This window comes from Pistacia vera, unplaced genomic scaffold, assembly GCF_008641045.1.
Source record: "Pistacia vera cultivar Batoury unplaced genomic scaffold, PisVer_v2 Contig1075, whole genome shotgun sequence".
NCBI classification, from domain to species: Eukaryota; Viridiplantae; Streptophyta; class Magnoliopsida; order Sapindales; family Anacardiaceae; genus Pistacia; species Pistacia vera.
Genome location: NW_022195110.1, coordinates 240,419 through 255,895, shown reverse-complemented (window position 1 = coordinate 255,895; position 15,477 = coordinate 240,419). Strand labels below are relative to the sequence as shown.

The 15,477-nt window shown below is 34.9% G+C and overlaps 2 protein-coding genes across 2 annotated transcripts; one reads left to right on the top strand and one right to left on the bottom strand.

Moving 5' to 3' along the window:
* The first annotated feature begins 584 nt into the window (after positions 1 to 584).
* LOC116133001 (peptidyl-prolyl cis-trans isomerase FKBP53-like) lies at positions 585 to 6,221 on the top strand. The gene is made up of 11 exons (XM_031418681.1): positions 585 to 709; positions 937 to 1,010; positions 1,990 to 2,225; positions 2,352 to 2,485; positions 3,259 to 3,601; positions 3,914 to 4,057; positions 4,595 to 4,841; positions 5,337 to 5,421; positions 5,502 to 5,543; positions 5,651 to 5,699; positions 5,922 to 6,221. The coding sequence occupies exons 1-11, from the start codon at positions 697 to 699 to the stop codon at positions 6,001 to 6,003; spliced, it is 1,449 nt and encodes a 482-aa protein (XP_031274541.1). The 5' UTR covers positions 585 to 696; the 3' UTR covers positions 6,004 to 6,221.
* Positions 6,222 to 10,907: 4,686 nt separating this feature from the next.
* LOC116132970 (enolase) lies at positions 10,908 to 14,734 on the bottom strand. The gene is made up of 17 exons (XM_031418646.1): positions 14,601 to 14,734; positions 14,260 to 14,323; positions 14,009 to 14,073; positions 13,762 to 13,809; positions 13,585 to 13,671; positions 13,392 to 13,472; positions 13,209 to 13,310; positions 13,048 to 13,128; positions 12,869 to 12,943; positions 12,626 to 12,688; positions 12,427 to 12,507; positions 12,094 to 12,288; positions 11,964 to 12,014; positions 11,756 to 11,844; positions 11,616 to 11,667; positions 11,266 to 11,322; positions 10,908 to 11,135 (listed from the first exon to the last, which is right to left on the bottom strand). The coding sequence occupies exons 1-17, from the start codon at positions 14,664 to 14,666 to the stop codon at positions 11,055 to 11,057; spliced, it is 1,338 nt and encodes a 445-aa protein (XP_031274506.1). The 5' UTR covers positions 14,667 to 14,734; the 3' UTR covers positions 10,908 to 11,054.
* Positions 14,735 to 15,477: the final 743 nt, after the last annotated feature.

Sequence of the window (15,477 nt, the reverse complement as noted above, 5' to 3'; positions counted from 1 at the left end):
GATTTTAGGCACCAGAATCTGTTGAAATGAGGGAGAAAGTGTCAGAATGTGACAGGGGGTGAGTGGAAGAAGCACAGGGTGTTTGTAATTTTGAGGGCTGGTTTCTACCTTTGTCGGTTAAACTGGTGAAGGCCTCAGATCCCTGTTTAACTAGTTAAATCGACCGGGCTGAGTTCTTAATCAGTGCGTACAAACATCCTTAATCTATAATGCCTAATAAGGAGAATTAAAGCTTATAAACTAACATATATTTTATTTGCTAAGGATATAAGACTTGAAAATACACCAAAACTGATCATTAAAAAATAAAAATAAAATTAATTAAATCACAGATGGTCTAATGTATATTTTTACTAGCACTTTTAATATCAGTTTGTTTTAAAGTTTGGGTTTCTAGTTTAATTTTTATTTAATTATCATAAATCACTCTCATCCATTACAGTTCCGTTTAATGTCACTTTATTGTAAAGTTTGGGTTTACAGTTAATTTTTTAGAGTATTTGGATCTAAATTTGACACTAAACTTCGGGGTCTTAAATTTTTTGATTTCAATGTGTAGGGACATGAGCCCATTGGTAACATATATAAAACCTTCTGTAAGTTAGGGTTTTAGCAGCTTACAGTGAGGTGTCTTCTAGGGTTTTAGAGAAAGTGCTCAAATTAACACAATTCTCTGGACCAAGGGCAACCGAAAAAATGGGTTTCTGGGGTCAGTTCTCTCATAAACTCCCAAGAGCACCTCAATTTCCCTTCCACTTGAATTCTTTTTGATCTTGAATTTGTTTTTGTTAAATGTGTTTGGTTGCCAAGAAACCTTGAGAAAGAAACAAGAAAATAAATGATCATTTTATTAAGAGTATTGAGTTCCGATTTTGTTCCTGAACGATTCGATTTCAAGATTATTTTTGTGTTTTTGTTGATTTCCTTTTATATCAGGAATCGAAGTGAAACCTGGAAAACCTCATCCTTATCATTCTGATAACGTGCAAGGAACGCTGCATGTAACTCAGGCATGTACCTGTTTTAATAGACATTAACCTATATTAAATTTCCATTTCTTGTTAAATTTTGCATTTTCAGCATTTCTTTTTATGATCACTTTGCTGTTAATAATTTATGTTTTGGATATATATTAAACTGGCTCTTTCAAATTATCTGAATGGATATACTCTAGATAAAGTTGGGTGAAATAGTATAGAAGGATATGTGTGTTTAGGATTGAGGCTTAGTGGCTATATGTATTGAGGTCATTGGATGTCATAGATGATTTTGTATGTCTATAGAGATTATTTTTCCAAATTCATAAAACTTTATGAGTATTTTGTTCATGCCATGGAAGATGCATAATTTTTTTTTTTTTTTGCTGATACGTGGCTTGATATTAGTATGGCTTGAAATTTCATCAATACTGTTATACAATTGATTTATTGCATCTGTCTCATTCCGATTTAACTATTTATTTTGTAAAATGTTTAAATTGAATATATTATTTTCATTTTTCTTTCTTGTTGACAATGCTTGACATGCAATCTAAGTAAATAATGTGATTTCGGAACAACTCTGAGCATTTTCTGAAATTAATTTTTTTGACTTGATATCGTTAAAAATTTGAAGCTTGTATGCACCCTAATGGGCCCTGTACTTCCTTTTTTGCATCTGGCTAAAACTTGAAGCAGTCTTACGGCTCTGTTTACTGACGGGAAAATGTAATTAGAGTCTAGAGGAAGCACACTTTTGATACTGACATTGAGCTACATGTTGTAGGTGGTCGTGAATTATAGAGAGGCTCAAATGAGCAATATGTAACTGGTTTTAGACTTACTAGTTTTGATGGTTGATGACTTGTGTTGGTGCATTAGTGTCTATTGAAAGAGTAGTTTTTTTAATTGATTTTTGATAGTTTGTACATCTTTGTTTGTCTATTGATCTTAGTTGATCTGTTGAAAGTTGTGTAATCCTAAGTTTATTATGTTTTATGTGATGATTCAGGCAACTTTAGGCCTTGGTTCGTCAACAGAGAAGACCATACTTCAGTGCTCTGTAGGAGATAAGAATCCAATATTCTTATGTTCTTTATTGCCAAATAAGAATGAATCTTGCTCCTTGAATCTTGAATTCGACGAGGATGATTTGGTAGCCTTCTCAGTAATTGGTCCAAGAAGCATCCATCTTTCTGGCTACTTTGTGGCTGATGATGGAGATCACCTTCGAGATGAATATGATTCGTATCTTTTTTTAATATTCCTTTGCTATTGATATTTTATTTTGTTTAATTGTGTGCCAAAAGTATTATTCAAATATAATGGAGGTCATTTTGTTGTTATATTGAATTTCCTTTACTTAATATGAAGTGATTCTTATGGGGAGGATATCATGGAGACTGATACAGATGAGTCCTCTGAATTTGATACTGGAGATGAGTATGAGGATGACTTCGTTGATGATGATGACTTATTCCCACCTTCACCTGCCCGTAATAGTGGAGGTAATTTGCCATTGAAAATTTTCGCTCTTGAAAATGAAACTTTAAGATTTTCTACAGCCTTCCAAACATGATGAAGTTTCAAATAGTTTTGATATACTAATTTTATCCTATTTATTACCTTTAAATATAGTTACAATTGACCTCCAAATTTAGAACCTTCATGAAAGGATTGTTGAAAAGAAGAAGCTGTACTGAATTTAAGAAGATTTTGTCTCTTCTTGACAGCAAAAGAACAATTTAGTCGACTTGATGAAGTTTCAAATAGTTTTGAAATATAATTTTATTGTATTTATTACCTTTAAATGTAGTTACAACTGACATCCAAATTTAGGCCTTTCATGAAAGGATTGTTGAAAAGAAGAAATTTTACTGAATTTAAGAAGATTTTGTCTTTTCTTGACAGCAAAAAAAAATTTAGGTAAACTTGATAATTTTTTCTTTTACCAAATAGCCTAAAATTGCATTTTGGATGTCTTGAAACTGTTAAATTAGGAACGACCGAAGAAATCTTCGCTGAAAAATGGTTGGTTACTAAACATGCATACTCAGCCATGGTCATTCCAGAAAAATGGTTTACAAACACTTCTACTGGGCTATTGTAGATTAACTGTTAGACATAGAAGCAATTTAGATCTCAATTGGTTTATGTATTGGTGCTTTCTCATTTGTGCAGTATATTTGCTCCATATGTTTATCTTCCAACCCTTCAGTATAAGATTTGATGACACTTAAGATGTTTGCCTCTTGATGTTTTATATGCTTTGTTAATGTAGTTGTGATTGAGGAGATAGTGGATGATGAGAAACCAACAAATGGGAATGATCGGTCAAAACAACTAAAGAAAAAGGGTCAATCAAGTGACTCTGAGCGACAAATTGTTGTCAAGAATGGTGCTGGTGTCTCAGTCTTGGAAAGTGAAGATGAAGATGGATTTATGATTTCTAGCTCGCGTAAAAGCAAAGGATCTTCTCAAGATTCCCAAGTGGGAGCAGATGAAGAGACGGATAAGAAAACAAGTGAAAACTCTGAGAAGAAGAAAGCCAAAGACATCAGTGATGATGGTACTGGGAAAAAAAGAAAAGTTAAAAGTGTGGACCAAGATGATCAACCAGAGAAGTGAGTTTATCAGTCTATTGATTTTAATTATGCAATTGCTCCTTTTTTTTTTCTTTGGAGATGTCACTTTTTTATATAGCATTTGAAAAGGAGGCCTTGTTCAAACAAGGACTTGATCTTTTTCTTTCTCTTTTTTAAAGTGGGTGTGCTATTAGGTTAAGAGATTTTGGATGGGACCATCTATTGTTGATTTGTACTTGCAGCGAGAAATTGATTGCTGTCATTGTGTTAGCTTAGATTTATGATAAACAATGGAGCCTGCTAGTAGTGGATTTATCATGTTATATAAGTGGCTTCTAATTTTGATTTTAGGAAAAAGAAGAACAAGAAGAAGAAGAAGCAAAAAGAAAATGGTGAACGGGGACAAGTTAATAAAGTTTTTACCAGTAACGAGACTGAGGATCTCTCTGAGGGTGAAAATCAGCAGGAGTTGAAGAGCCACAACAGGAAACAGAAGTGAGAATTTTCATCTGCTATTTTGTGCTCTTTAAGCCTGCACATTATTACACTGTTACTATTGAATATTGAAGATGACAACATTGCCAAAATTCTTTTTTGAGTGTATTCTTTGAATAGGGAGGGCCAGTTCTTTATTCCATGGTGATTAGCCATTTTGTGTTCATTGGTTACTAGCTCTGTGTTTGTCTATAGGAATTATTTCTGTCCCCAATTCTATTTTTATTCTTCTTGATTGCCTGTACAGTATGATGAGATATTGTATCCTGCATTTTCCGCTGATTGATTAAGTGTTCTCCACTCTAGGAAGTGAGAGATATAACCTATAAACACATTCAAACATCAAGAATAAACAATTATAATATAAAACCTTGGAAATGGCTTAAGGTATACATTTATGTATCTTTCACTTAACAAATTTATGCACTCACTTTGTTAAATGAAGACCTGTCTGTCACATTTTCTGATGTTAATATGCTAGTATTAGCATAATTTACAGGTATAGTTTCTTGAGCATGTTGTTGTATAAGTGTGCAGGGACCTTGACAATGATGCAGACAATGTACCAGATGAAAATCACTCTGAGAAGAAAAAAAAGAAACAAAAGAAGAAGAAGAAGGCTGAGGGGAGTGAAGGGGACAAGAAAACAGATCAGACTGTTTCACCCATGCAAGAACAAACTGCAGCTAAACCTTCTCAAGTGAGATCATTTCCAAACGGATTGGTTATTGAGGAGGTAGCAATGGGAAAGCCTGATGGAAAAAGAGCTTCTCAGGGAAAACAGGTCATTATTTGTCTTCTAAATTCTGTTTGTTTAATTTGACCAACCGTGTCAAGGCCTTACAGTTTTTTTACCTCACATAAATGATCTTTTTACTGCTTGCTTTTCTTTTCTCTGTGGTTCTAGACATTTGCTTTTATTTATTATGTCTTGCATGTTTAGCGAGGTGAGAACATTGTTGAAGAATGATTAGATAATGGAAGTGCCTTGGTAAGTCACCGGCCAATTAACACTGTTTGGTCTGTTGCTTTTATCATACAGTGCTTTAATCGTGTTTGAAATGAATATGCCACACATGTGATGGAGTTTGAGTCTATTATTCATACCATTTACTTTCGTTTTAGATTTTGGGTTGTACCAATAACACCAACAATAGTTGTATCCCTAGACATCACAAAAATTGGCATACATAAAATCCTAATACAGGTTTAATGGATGACTTCAAAATTATTGGATTTATATTAAATTTTCAATTACTGAATGTCATTTTGGTTTCAGGTCAGCGTCCACTATATTGGCAAACTAAAGAATGGGAAAATATTTGACTCTAACGTGGGAAGAGCGCCGTTTAAATTCCGCCTAGGTACCGTCTTATCAAGAGTCAACAGGATTAAAACTTGATTTTGTATACCACTGTTTAATTATTTTCTTTTGATCTTGCAGGCATAGGACAAGTTATTAAGGGATGGGATGTTGGGGTCAATGGTATTCTCTGAATGATCAAGATTTTGCATGATCTATCATTGTTGAATTGTAAATATATCTTCAATGTGTTTACTTCTTTTTCTGTTTGTTGATTTGTTGAATCACAGGCATGCGTGTGGGGGACAAACGGAGGCTTACAATTCCACCATCAATGGGGTATGCAATTGAAATAATATCTAATTCATAATGTTCTTTGTTGTCGCCAATCTTGGTGCTCATTATTTTTAGTGTTCATCTATTCATTGCATTTCCCAATAATTTTTTTTTTTTTTTGGTTTCATTCCTTGTTTTTGATATCCTAATTGTTAGCTATTGATTTTTCTTCATCATTTTTTTCCCAGCTTAAGTGTATTTGTATTTGCTTGTAATTCTATGCAGTTATGGGGCAAAAGGTGCCGGGGGAAAGATACCACCAAATTCGTGGCTTGTGTTCGACGTGGAGTTGGTTGATGTTCGATAGTTGGGCTCCTTTTTTTCTTTGCTCCAGTTTTGAAGTTCTTTGCTGTTATAGTAGCCGACCGGAACTTTGTTGTTTAAAGACATCTATAGGGTTTTGTTTTTTTGGGCAATTGTAAAAGTTCACCCTCATCATATGTTCCAATGGGCTTTGTGAGACGGTGGTTCTGTAAGCACAAATTTTGTGTACAACAACACTACATATTTTCCAACATGTTAGAACCATTGGTTTTAAACCCGACCGGTTAAGGGACCCAGTAAAGCCACTGGGTCTCGAGTTCAGTGGTGGATCCAATTAATGACGAGTGGGGACAGTCCTCACTCAACTTTTGAAAAAATTTCAGATTTTATATTTATTTAAATTTTGCCCCTCCATACCTTTGAGATTTTGGGAACGCAATAACCCTCATGATAAGTTCAGATTTTGTTTTTGTAAAATCCCGTTTAAAATCCTATTATATATGTTTCATATTTTTTCTGATTTATATTTTTATGCAAGAGGATCGGTTAGTTTTTAAAAGTTTTATTATGAGTGAAAATGAAAGGAATTAGAGCTGCTGAGTTTGTATTTAACTGAGGGGAGAAATTTGAGTATTTTTCACTGTTTTAAAACCCGGATCGGAGGGCAATCCGCTTTGTTGTCTAGGTCATGGGCAATTGGTCTAATCGATTGGACCGGTTGGTTGGATCGGTGATGTCATCATGCTGACATCAACACTAAAAAAAAAAAAAAACCTGTTTTTTTAAGAATTTTAAATTTCCATTTTTTAACAACCCTCAAATAACAATCATAACATAATTTAATAACAATCAAAGTGCAAATCCAAACATAATGTTGTGTTCATTCATTACATATTAAATGACAAAATACATAATAATTAATAACAAAACTTTTGGTGCAAAGTGTTTTTTTTTTTATCCATCTCCATGTTGATTGAGCTTCATACACTAGCATCAAAATTCATCATCATCACCACCGTCATCATCATCATCATAACCATCACTATCATCTGCAAAATGCGTATGAATATTGAATAGCTTAATACAAGTTTTACAACACACTTTCATACAATTTTTACAACACAGATGCAAGAGCTCTTTGGTATACATGTACATTCATGTAACTCTCTTTAATATTGTAGAAAATTCTTTTCACTGGCAAAATATTCTAGTATCAATCAAAGATTAAATGAGTAAAATATAAACGAAATAATAGCTTGGTTAGACACAAGCAAATTGAATATCTTAAAATCTAGATTTCAACAATCAATTTCATAACAAATTTGTAAATTAATTTGGGTTATTCGCTACTAAGCTACTCCTTAGAGAACATTTCCATAGATGTTTCTCAACCTAGATTTTCCCCATTGACAATAGGAAAGTACTAGATTTGCAAAAATTGAAGGGGTCATGACTCATGAAAAACTTAGGCTCCATTTGGTTCACAATTTTGTGTTTTTGGGAAAAGTTTTTTGAAAAAAGTTGAATTGGGCGGGTATTACGATGTAGGATTTACAAATGATAAAATACCCCCTATAATAAAACATTAAAAGTTAACAAAAACACCCCCAATCCACCCTCAAATACGGACAGCCGGCCACCATCGCCGAAGGGTGGTCGGAGTCCCCGTATCGGCGCATGACCGGTTGGATCTTGCCAGTCGTGTGCCGATATGGCCTTTTCCGGCCAAATTCACGGTGGATCTGGTTGGCAAAAGCCAGATCTACGGCTACATCTGGCCATTGACGGCTAGCTCTGGCTGTATTTGCTCGTCAACGGCCAGATCTTTGGCCTTAGGTCTGGCCTTTTCCGGTTAGATCCACCGTGGATCTGGCCAAAAAAGGCTAGATTGGCGCACTACCAACCAGATTCAGCCGGTAATGCGCCATCCTACCAGATTCCAGCCATTTTTCGGCAGTGGTGGCTGGAATCTGGTAAATGTGGATTATTGGGGTGTTTTTGCAATTTTTAAAAAAATATTTAGGGGTATTTAATTAAATTAATAAATTTAGGGGGTTTAAAAAAATTAAATAATATTGAATAATATTGTGAGTTTTTGGGTATTTTACTGTTTAACTTTTTTGGGAATACTAAAAGTAGTATTCCCAAAATGCAACCAAACGAAGCCTTACACTTTCTGAAATGGAGTTGTGCTGTTGTCGATTTCCAGCGAGGAATGTCGTCGTCGTCGTTGATATCTAGCGAGGAATAGAGCTTTGCCGCAAATTAAAAAACAGCCCCAATGTCACGCTTTTTTCCTCTGGTTACAAATTAAAAAACCAAAAAAAAGGTCACATAATAATTAATAACAAAATCATTTGCAATATAATCCATAATGAACAACATTTGCAAAATAAAGTTTAACTCTTTGAATACTTTATGCCCAAAAACAACATAAGCACATACACATAGACAATATAACAAACAATAAAAGGGCAATATTCACACAAATGAGCCACCACTCACCAGACCCAACAATCTAAATATCTAATTCGTATCCTCAAAATTCATCTGACCTTGTAAGTTGTAACTTCAGATATTTAGATATTTGCAAAATCTCTTCAGCTGCTTCTGTAATCTGTATTCTGTAATCAAATATTTGTAAAGAACAACAAATGAAACAGCTAAAAATGCTAACTAAATGTAGAAGAAGACGAACTTCAGGATAAAGAGCAAAAAAGCATTTTAGTTGAAGGAAAAGAGAATAGACCTGCAAAATCAGTGAAGAAGACAAAGAAGTACAGGTTTTGTTTGAGTTGAAGAAAATGAAGAAGAATCGATTTCGATCTTCTTTAGTCTTTAGACTTTAGAGTTTCTTCACTTTGATCTTTGTTTGAAGTTGAAGAAGATGCAATTTGGAGCGAAATCAGTGAAGGATGAAGCTCGATTGAAATGAAATAAAGAATAAAATGAAGATGCAATTTGGGAATGCGATTGTTTTAGGGTTATTGTAGGTTTCAATTAGTGGACCGGTTTAAGCCTCGGTCCGATCGGACTGGAGGTTTAAAACTATTCTGCCAGTCTATTATTGATCCAAAACGGTTTTGAATATATTACCGGTTTATATAGTAAACCAGACCGAAGTCATTCTCGATCGAACCGATCCGACCGGCCGGTCCAGTTCAGTTTTTAAAACAATGGTATTTTTACATCAGAAAGCTGATGTGGTGAGGTCATGGTGAGAATAAGAGAATTTTGGAGCAGTTTCATTCAAAGAATTTGTTTTATATATAAACTGGGTTGTTCACCCAAAATGAAGAATAAGAGAGAAAAACCCATAAAGAAGAAAGGAAGAAGAAGCAAAGGAAAAGAAGAAAGAGAAGAGAGGGAAGAATAAGTTTGGCCAGTTTTATCCATATGATTTTTCTGTACTTGAGTTGATGATACTTGAGAACCAGGCTGAGACTTATGTTATTGACATACGTTCTTGTGATACATTTGCTAAGTTACAAGGAATTGGTGATTTGGTTAAGAATTTAGTTCAGTTTAAAAAAGACATTTTGTATATGTTGGTGTATAAGCTTGTGAAAGTTGCATTGGTTTTACTAGTTGTTACTACGACCGCGACAGTTAAAAGGGCTTTTTCTGCAATGAATCTTGTGAAAAGTCAGTTATGCAATCGAATGGGAGATCAATGAATGAATGATTACTTGGTCACCTATATTGAGAAATATGTATTTGATATAATTGACAATGAGATGATTATCCAACGTTTTCAAAATATGAAAACTCGTTGTGGACAATTGTAGAAAAAATGTTTTATTTTTACAAAAATTGTGTTTTTTGAAGATATTTATTTGTATTTTGTAACTTTTTGTTGAAGCTCATCGTAATGAAAAAAAAAAAGTATCGTTATGATTGGTTTTTTTTGCCCCCATAGGGTGAAATTCCTGGATCCATCACTGCTTGAGTTTACCGATCTGACTGGTTAAATTGGTGGTTTGCCGGTGATCCAAAACATTTGAAATCTTGCAAACACAATCCTGAAAAATAAGAATCAATCTCTGCAGGTTTGAAATCTAGCAAATATACTCCTACAACTGTAGTCTGTTTGAGTTTCTAACCCCAACACTTGATTGTCCCTCGTTCGCTAGTCATAACTTGCGTATTGGGTTGAATTTTTCGGCCAAATTCGACTGATTTCAAAGTCCAAAATTCAATTTGACACCACCCCTTAAACCATCAGCCTCTACTTTACAAAAGCCCTCTAATCCCGACACTTGGTAACCCCTCGTTTGTCGGCGATCAAATTAGGGGTTTTATGAATAATGGAAAATGGTAACTTGGAGAGGTTGTCAGGTCCGGACCGGCTGATCCAATCCGACCGGCCGATCTGGGTTTTAAAACAGTGTTTAGAACATATAACATTTTTTACTAGCAATAGTTAAAGATACTAAAATGGTTCCATAAACTCCTTGGGCAGACAGGAAGAGGTTCTTTGCTTCTGATAAGTTTGATCCTGCATTCACAATGTTGGCAAAACGATGACGTTAAATGAATTAACAATTGAAATCAGTTGCTGCACCTAGTGTCAAATATTTGCATTGTGATCAGACGACTGTCATTCAAAGTTTCCCTTAAAAATATTTCAACCAGAAAAGAAGAAAATGGTTCTCCTTGGCAATGATGCCTCTATAATTAGACGACTTGAGGTTGAGGATAATTAAGTCTTTGCATCGACAGTTTCACGTTAGTATATTTGCTGCATTTGATGGGGTAGATTTTGTTCTTGACCAAAGGCATAAGTATCTCCAATTCATAGGTCCTCGCATTTGCCTCTGCAAAATGTCATTTGTTCCCTCAACAAGAGCAGATGTTTATGGAAACACGTAGCCATTCATTAGGGTCTTTGAAATTTCATGTAACAAAACACCGCCACAACAATATTACGAAGAACTCCAAAAAAAATAAAATAAAATCGTCTGCTAAATGTCATTGACTTTGATGAAAAGTGATCTAGAGTAGTTAAACAAACCATAACCATCAAGATCCCGCGGATGATATTATTTCCACGATATTATATAGACCTAATGCATAGAGAGACTATTGATGGCCTTAGTATGGTTCAACTGGAGCTCTGAATTTCGCACCAGCATAAACTGCTGCAGATCCAAGCTCCTCTTCTATCCTAAGAAGCAGCAATTCAAAACCACAAATACTTAGTTGAACCAAATGAAATGCCAGACTATAATGTTTTAAGTGGATGTTGAGAAAAAGAGTTGAAAATATTTTCATGACCAAAAAGTAGCAAGTGATTGTCCTATACCTGATTGTACTTGGCAAGGCGTTCTGATCTGCAAGGAGCTCCAGTCTTGATCTGACCCTGTTTTAACAAATGCATGTAAGTAACAAGAGACTCGTAAACCGATGACGTTGATGTCACTTTCAACTAGAGCTTTTTCCAAAGTAAAATTTTCCTAATCAACATATATGTAGTACACATTACAAGGTGTATGTTAGGTCTTAAAAATCTTTATAGTATCGTGTAGATTCAAAGTATCTCCAACCCGGAAATTCTTGAAAAAAAAAAAAAAAAAAACCCATAAAAACAGGTTCTGTTCCAAATCCGACATATAGATAACGAGTTTAAAGCATTGGCTTGGAAAGAACACTCACAGTTGCCAATCCAACCGAAAGGTCTGCTATAAATGTATCCTCTGTTTCACCACTACATTGAACAAAGAGAACCGCGTCACATATGTTGCTACAAACACTGGAAATTTATTAAAAGAGCTGGATACAAGAACATGTCATACCTTCTGTGGCTTGCCATAACACCCCAGCCAGCGTGTTTGGACATTTTCACAGCCTCGATACTTTCAGTAACGGAACCAATTTGATTCACCTGACGATTCATATATTGGAAGTCAATTTCTATGAGCCAAACGCTACTAATACATTAAACTACAACATTATCTCCAAGTCTAGATCCTCCTTCAAAAAGAAAAGAGTGTTGAGTACTACCTTCAACAAAAGAGCATTGCATGCCTTACTGCTAATAGCTTTCTCCACACGCTGCAGCAGCCAGAGATTTAATGTTAAACCTTTAACATATATCTTACCTCAGATTAGCTCAAATTGTGAAAAAATTTACCTTTGGGTTTGTGACAAGGAGATCGTCACCGACAATCTGCACTTGCCGTCCAATTTCACCAGTCAACTTTGCATAGTTCTCCCAATCATCCTGATCAAATGGGTCCTCAATGGACACAATTGGATAGTCTGATACGAATGACTTGTATACATTCTTCAAACTGTCCCCCGATATTTTTTGTGATCCATCATTGTTCTGCAGCAGAATGAGTTTCATTTTCTCAGCTATTTAATTTACCATCATATATTGATTATTTGTGTCAACCTGCATGTATAAGAAACATCTAGTTGTACACAAGTAAAATAAATTTTACTTATGCAATAAATGGACTACCTCTTCCTTGAAGTTCAAATCATAAGTCCTATTCTTGCTATCATAAAATTCTGAAGCGGCAACATCCATTCCAATAACAACCTAACAACAAAATCCAGGAATTAGATTATAAACTATCACACCACCTAAAGAATGGTTAAGTAACAAGGAAAAATTGGATACATATATGAGATAAGTAACGATGCAAAATTACACTAACCTTTCCAGTATATCCAGCTTTTGCTATGGCAGTCTTCAGCAATTCAAGGCCCTCTTTGTTTTCCTGTAATTCAGACATTGTCTTCACGTTCTCTTCTTATTGTAAAAGGACAATACTGAATATATCATACACAAAGCTTTTGAAACCCCAGAAAAAGAAAAAGGCAGTTATAGCAAGTAGTCTTTCATGAAGAAGAAAATGATAGCAAGAACAAAAATACCGATAATATGAACAATTATCGACCTGAATATTTGGAGCAAAGCCACCTTCATCACCAACATTTGTAGCATCTTGTCCGTACTTCTTCTTGATTACAGCCTATAAGAACATATAAGTGTAGTTTAACATGATGAGCGTGAAAATAATTGTAACTTCAAGCAGCAGCACAAAATTAAAAGCACTTAAAAAATAAAAAAAATCACCTTTAGGTGATGATATACTTCAACACCCATTTTCATTGCCTCCTTGAAAGAAGACGCTCCAACAGGGAGAATCATAAACTCCTACACAAGAAGAAAACTGTAAGAACTTCAACCAAAGAAGGGGATTTAAAATAGTAAAAAAGTTCTTACACCAACATTACCTGCATCGCCAGCTTATTGCCCGCATGGGAACCCCCGTTGATGACATTGAATGCAGGCACAGGCAAGACTAATGTCTTGTTCCCAGAAAGATTCGCAATGTGCTGCAAATTAAAGACAAATATTAGTGAATCTATGTAACATGTAGAAATTAAAGCAGACAATTGCACCAACACCTCATATACCTTGTAAAGAGGGATCTTCTTCACCATAGCACCTGCTTTACAAACAGCAAGAGATACTGCCAATATAGCATTAGCTCCGAGCTAAACAAGAAACAGAAGAAAAAAGAAACATTTCATAACGGATTAATGAATTGAAATGATACTGGAGCTGCTAAGGCCAAATCAAAAGAATTATTAATGAAATAATATATACTTTTTGTTTGCACCAGCCCCATTCATTAGTTGTACCATCAAGTTGTTGCACCATAAAATTGTCAATTTGAGTCTGCTCTGTTGGGTCCTGGGTATTCAGAAACAACAATATCACATTACTTTCATCCCATCAGTCAATCTTAAAAGAGTAAATGATATATAAAATTTCATCTATTACCTTGCCAACCAAGGCAGGACCGATGACTGAGTTCACATTCTGCACAGCCTGAGAAAAAACAAAAAACACAAAGATAGAGAAAAACCCACTTAGATTTTTGCCTGAAAATACATACCATGACTAAGAAGCCTTAATTTTCGATTTAATAACAAACAGACTATAGTGTAAAATGTTCAAATCACACATTTTAATTTATTGTTCTTGATCCTCTTTTAGAAAGGTCAATTCATACAAATAAATCACATACCTTGAGAACACCTTTCCCAAGGTAGTCAGATCCTCCATCTCTCAACTCCAGTGCTTCGTAGACACCTTTTATGATCCATCAAATAAGAGTAAACAACTGCATATACTTATACTTACTAATAAATATGCTCACTATATTTTTAAGAAAGTAAAAGATAAAATATAACCGACCAAAAAGTTGATTGCTCCATGCTCAACATAGAAAACTACTACTTAAAAAAAAAATAAAAAAATAAAAACAACTAGAATTACCAGTTGAAGCACCACTTGGCACAGCAGCCCTAGCAAAACTTCCATCGGAGAGAATCACATCAACCTGTTATTAATTTCATTAACCCAACATTCACTTTCAGCATTCCTAAATATCAAGTCATAGGCAGTGTTTTGGCTTTAGTTAAGTGAACAAAAACAATCAAATTACTCTCTTTATTACATTTTCTCATCAACCAAACGCAACCTAATCCGTAGATAAATATTGGAAAATCCAATAACAGTGGAAAAGAGTTTCTAAAAATTTTCTTAATTTCATAACCCGAAAGAAAAATAAAATAAAATCAGACGGGTGAGAGTGATCGAAATGGAATGAAACATACTTCAACGGTGGGATTTCCACGACTATCGAAGATCTGGCGAGCTTTGACAACCTTAATGGTGGCCATTGTGTTGTTGGTTCGATCTCAACGAGGTTTAGTTCTCACTTCTCAGAGAATAACTAGAATTACCGAAGTGTGCGGTCTTGGAACCGGGGGTTTATTTGAAGAGGTAGGCACGTGCATAGCATGCATGCATGCATCTATCACGAGTTGGTGGAAAAACTAGGGTGACGTGGATGGTAGTGATTGCTTTTGGGGACCATAGTGGGCCCTTGAGGAAGCGCACGAGAAGGAATATGCGGTGCGGATGCGGTAATTGGGTTCCTCGTTACAAGAAATTCATGATTGAAAATAAGGGCAATTTTGGGACTTCAGGAAGTTTCACAAAAGCAGTACCAGGCCTGCTTGGTACAATATATAAAATATGATATTATTAAAAACTATTCCAGACAGGATAAGTTTAGATTAAATCAAATATGATAGTATCTGAAAATATGTTTGGTATATTTTTGAAAAATATTTTCTAAAAATATTTAAATTATTTTTTAACACTATATATTTGTTAATTTAGTCAAACATTCTTCTACGATAAAAGTTTATAAATTAATAAAAACACTCCTACCTTGGTAGTCTTTTACCACCGTTAGACTATGGTCGGTAATCACCAGAATGATGTACGACCAGCTAGATTTGGCCTGTCATGCGTTTATCTGACATTTTTTTACCAAATCCATCGTCTATATGGCTAGAAACAGCTAAAATCTGACAGTTTCGGCCAGATCGACTACATCCAACCAATTATGAATCGTTCTGGCGGCGGTGGCTGGTAGCCGACGATGGTTACTGGTAGCCGACTGTTGTTTGAGTGGGTGGGGCA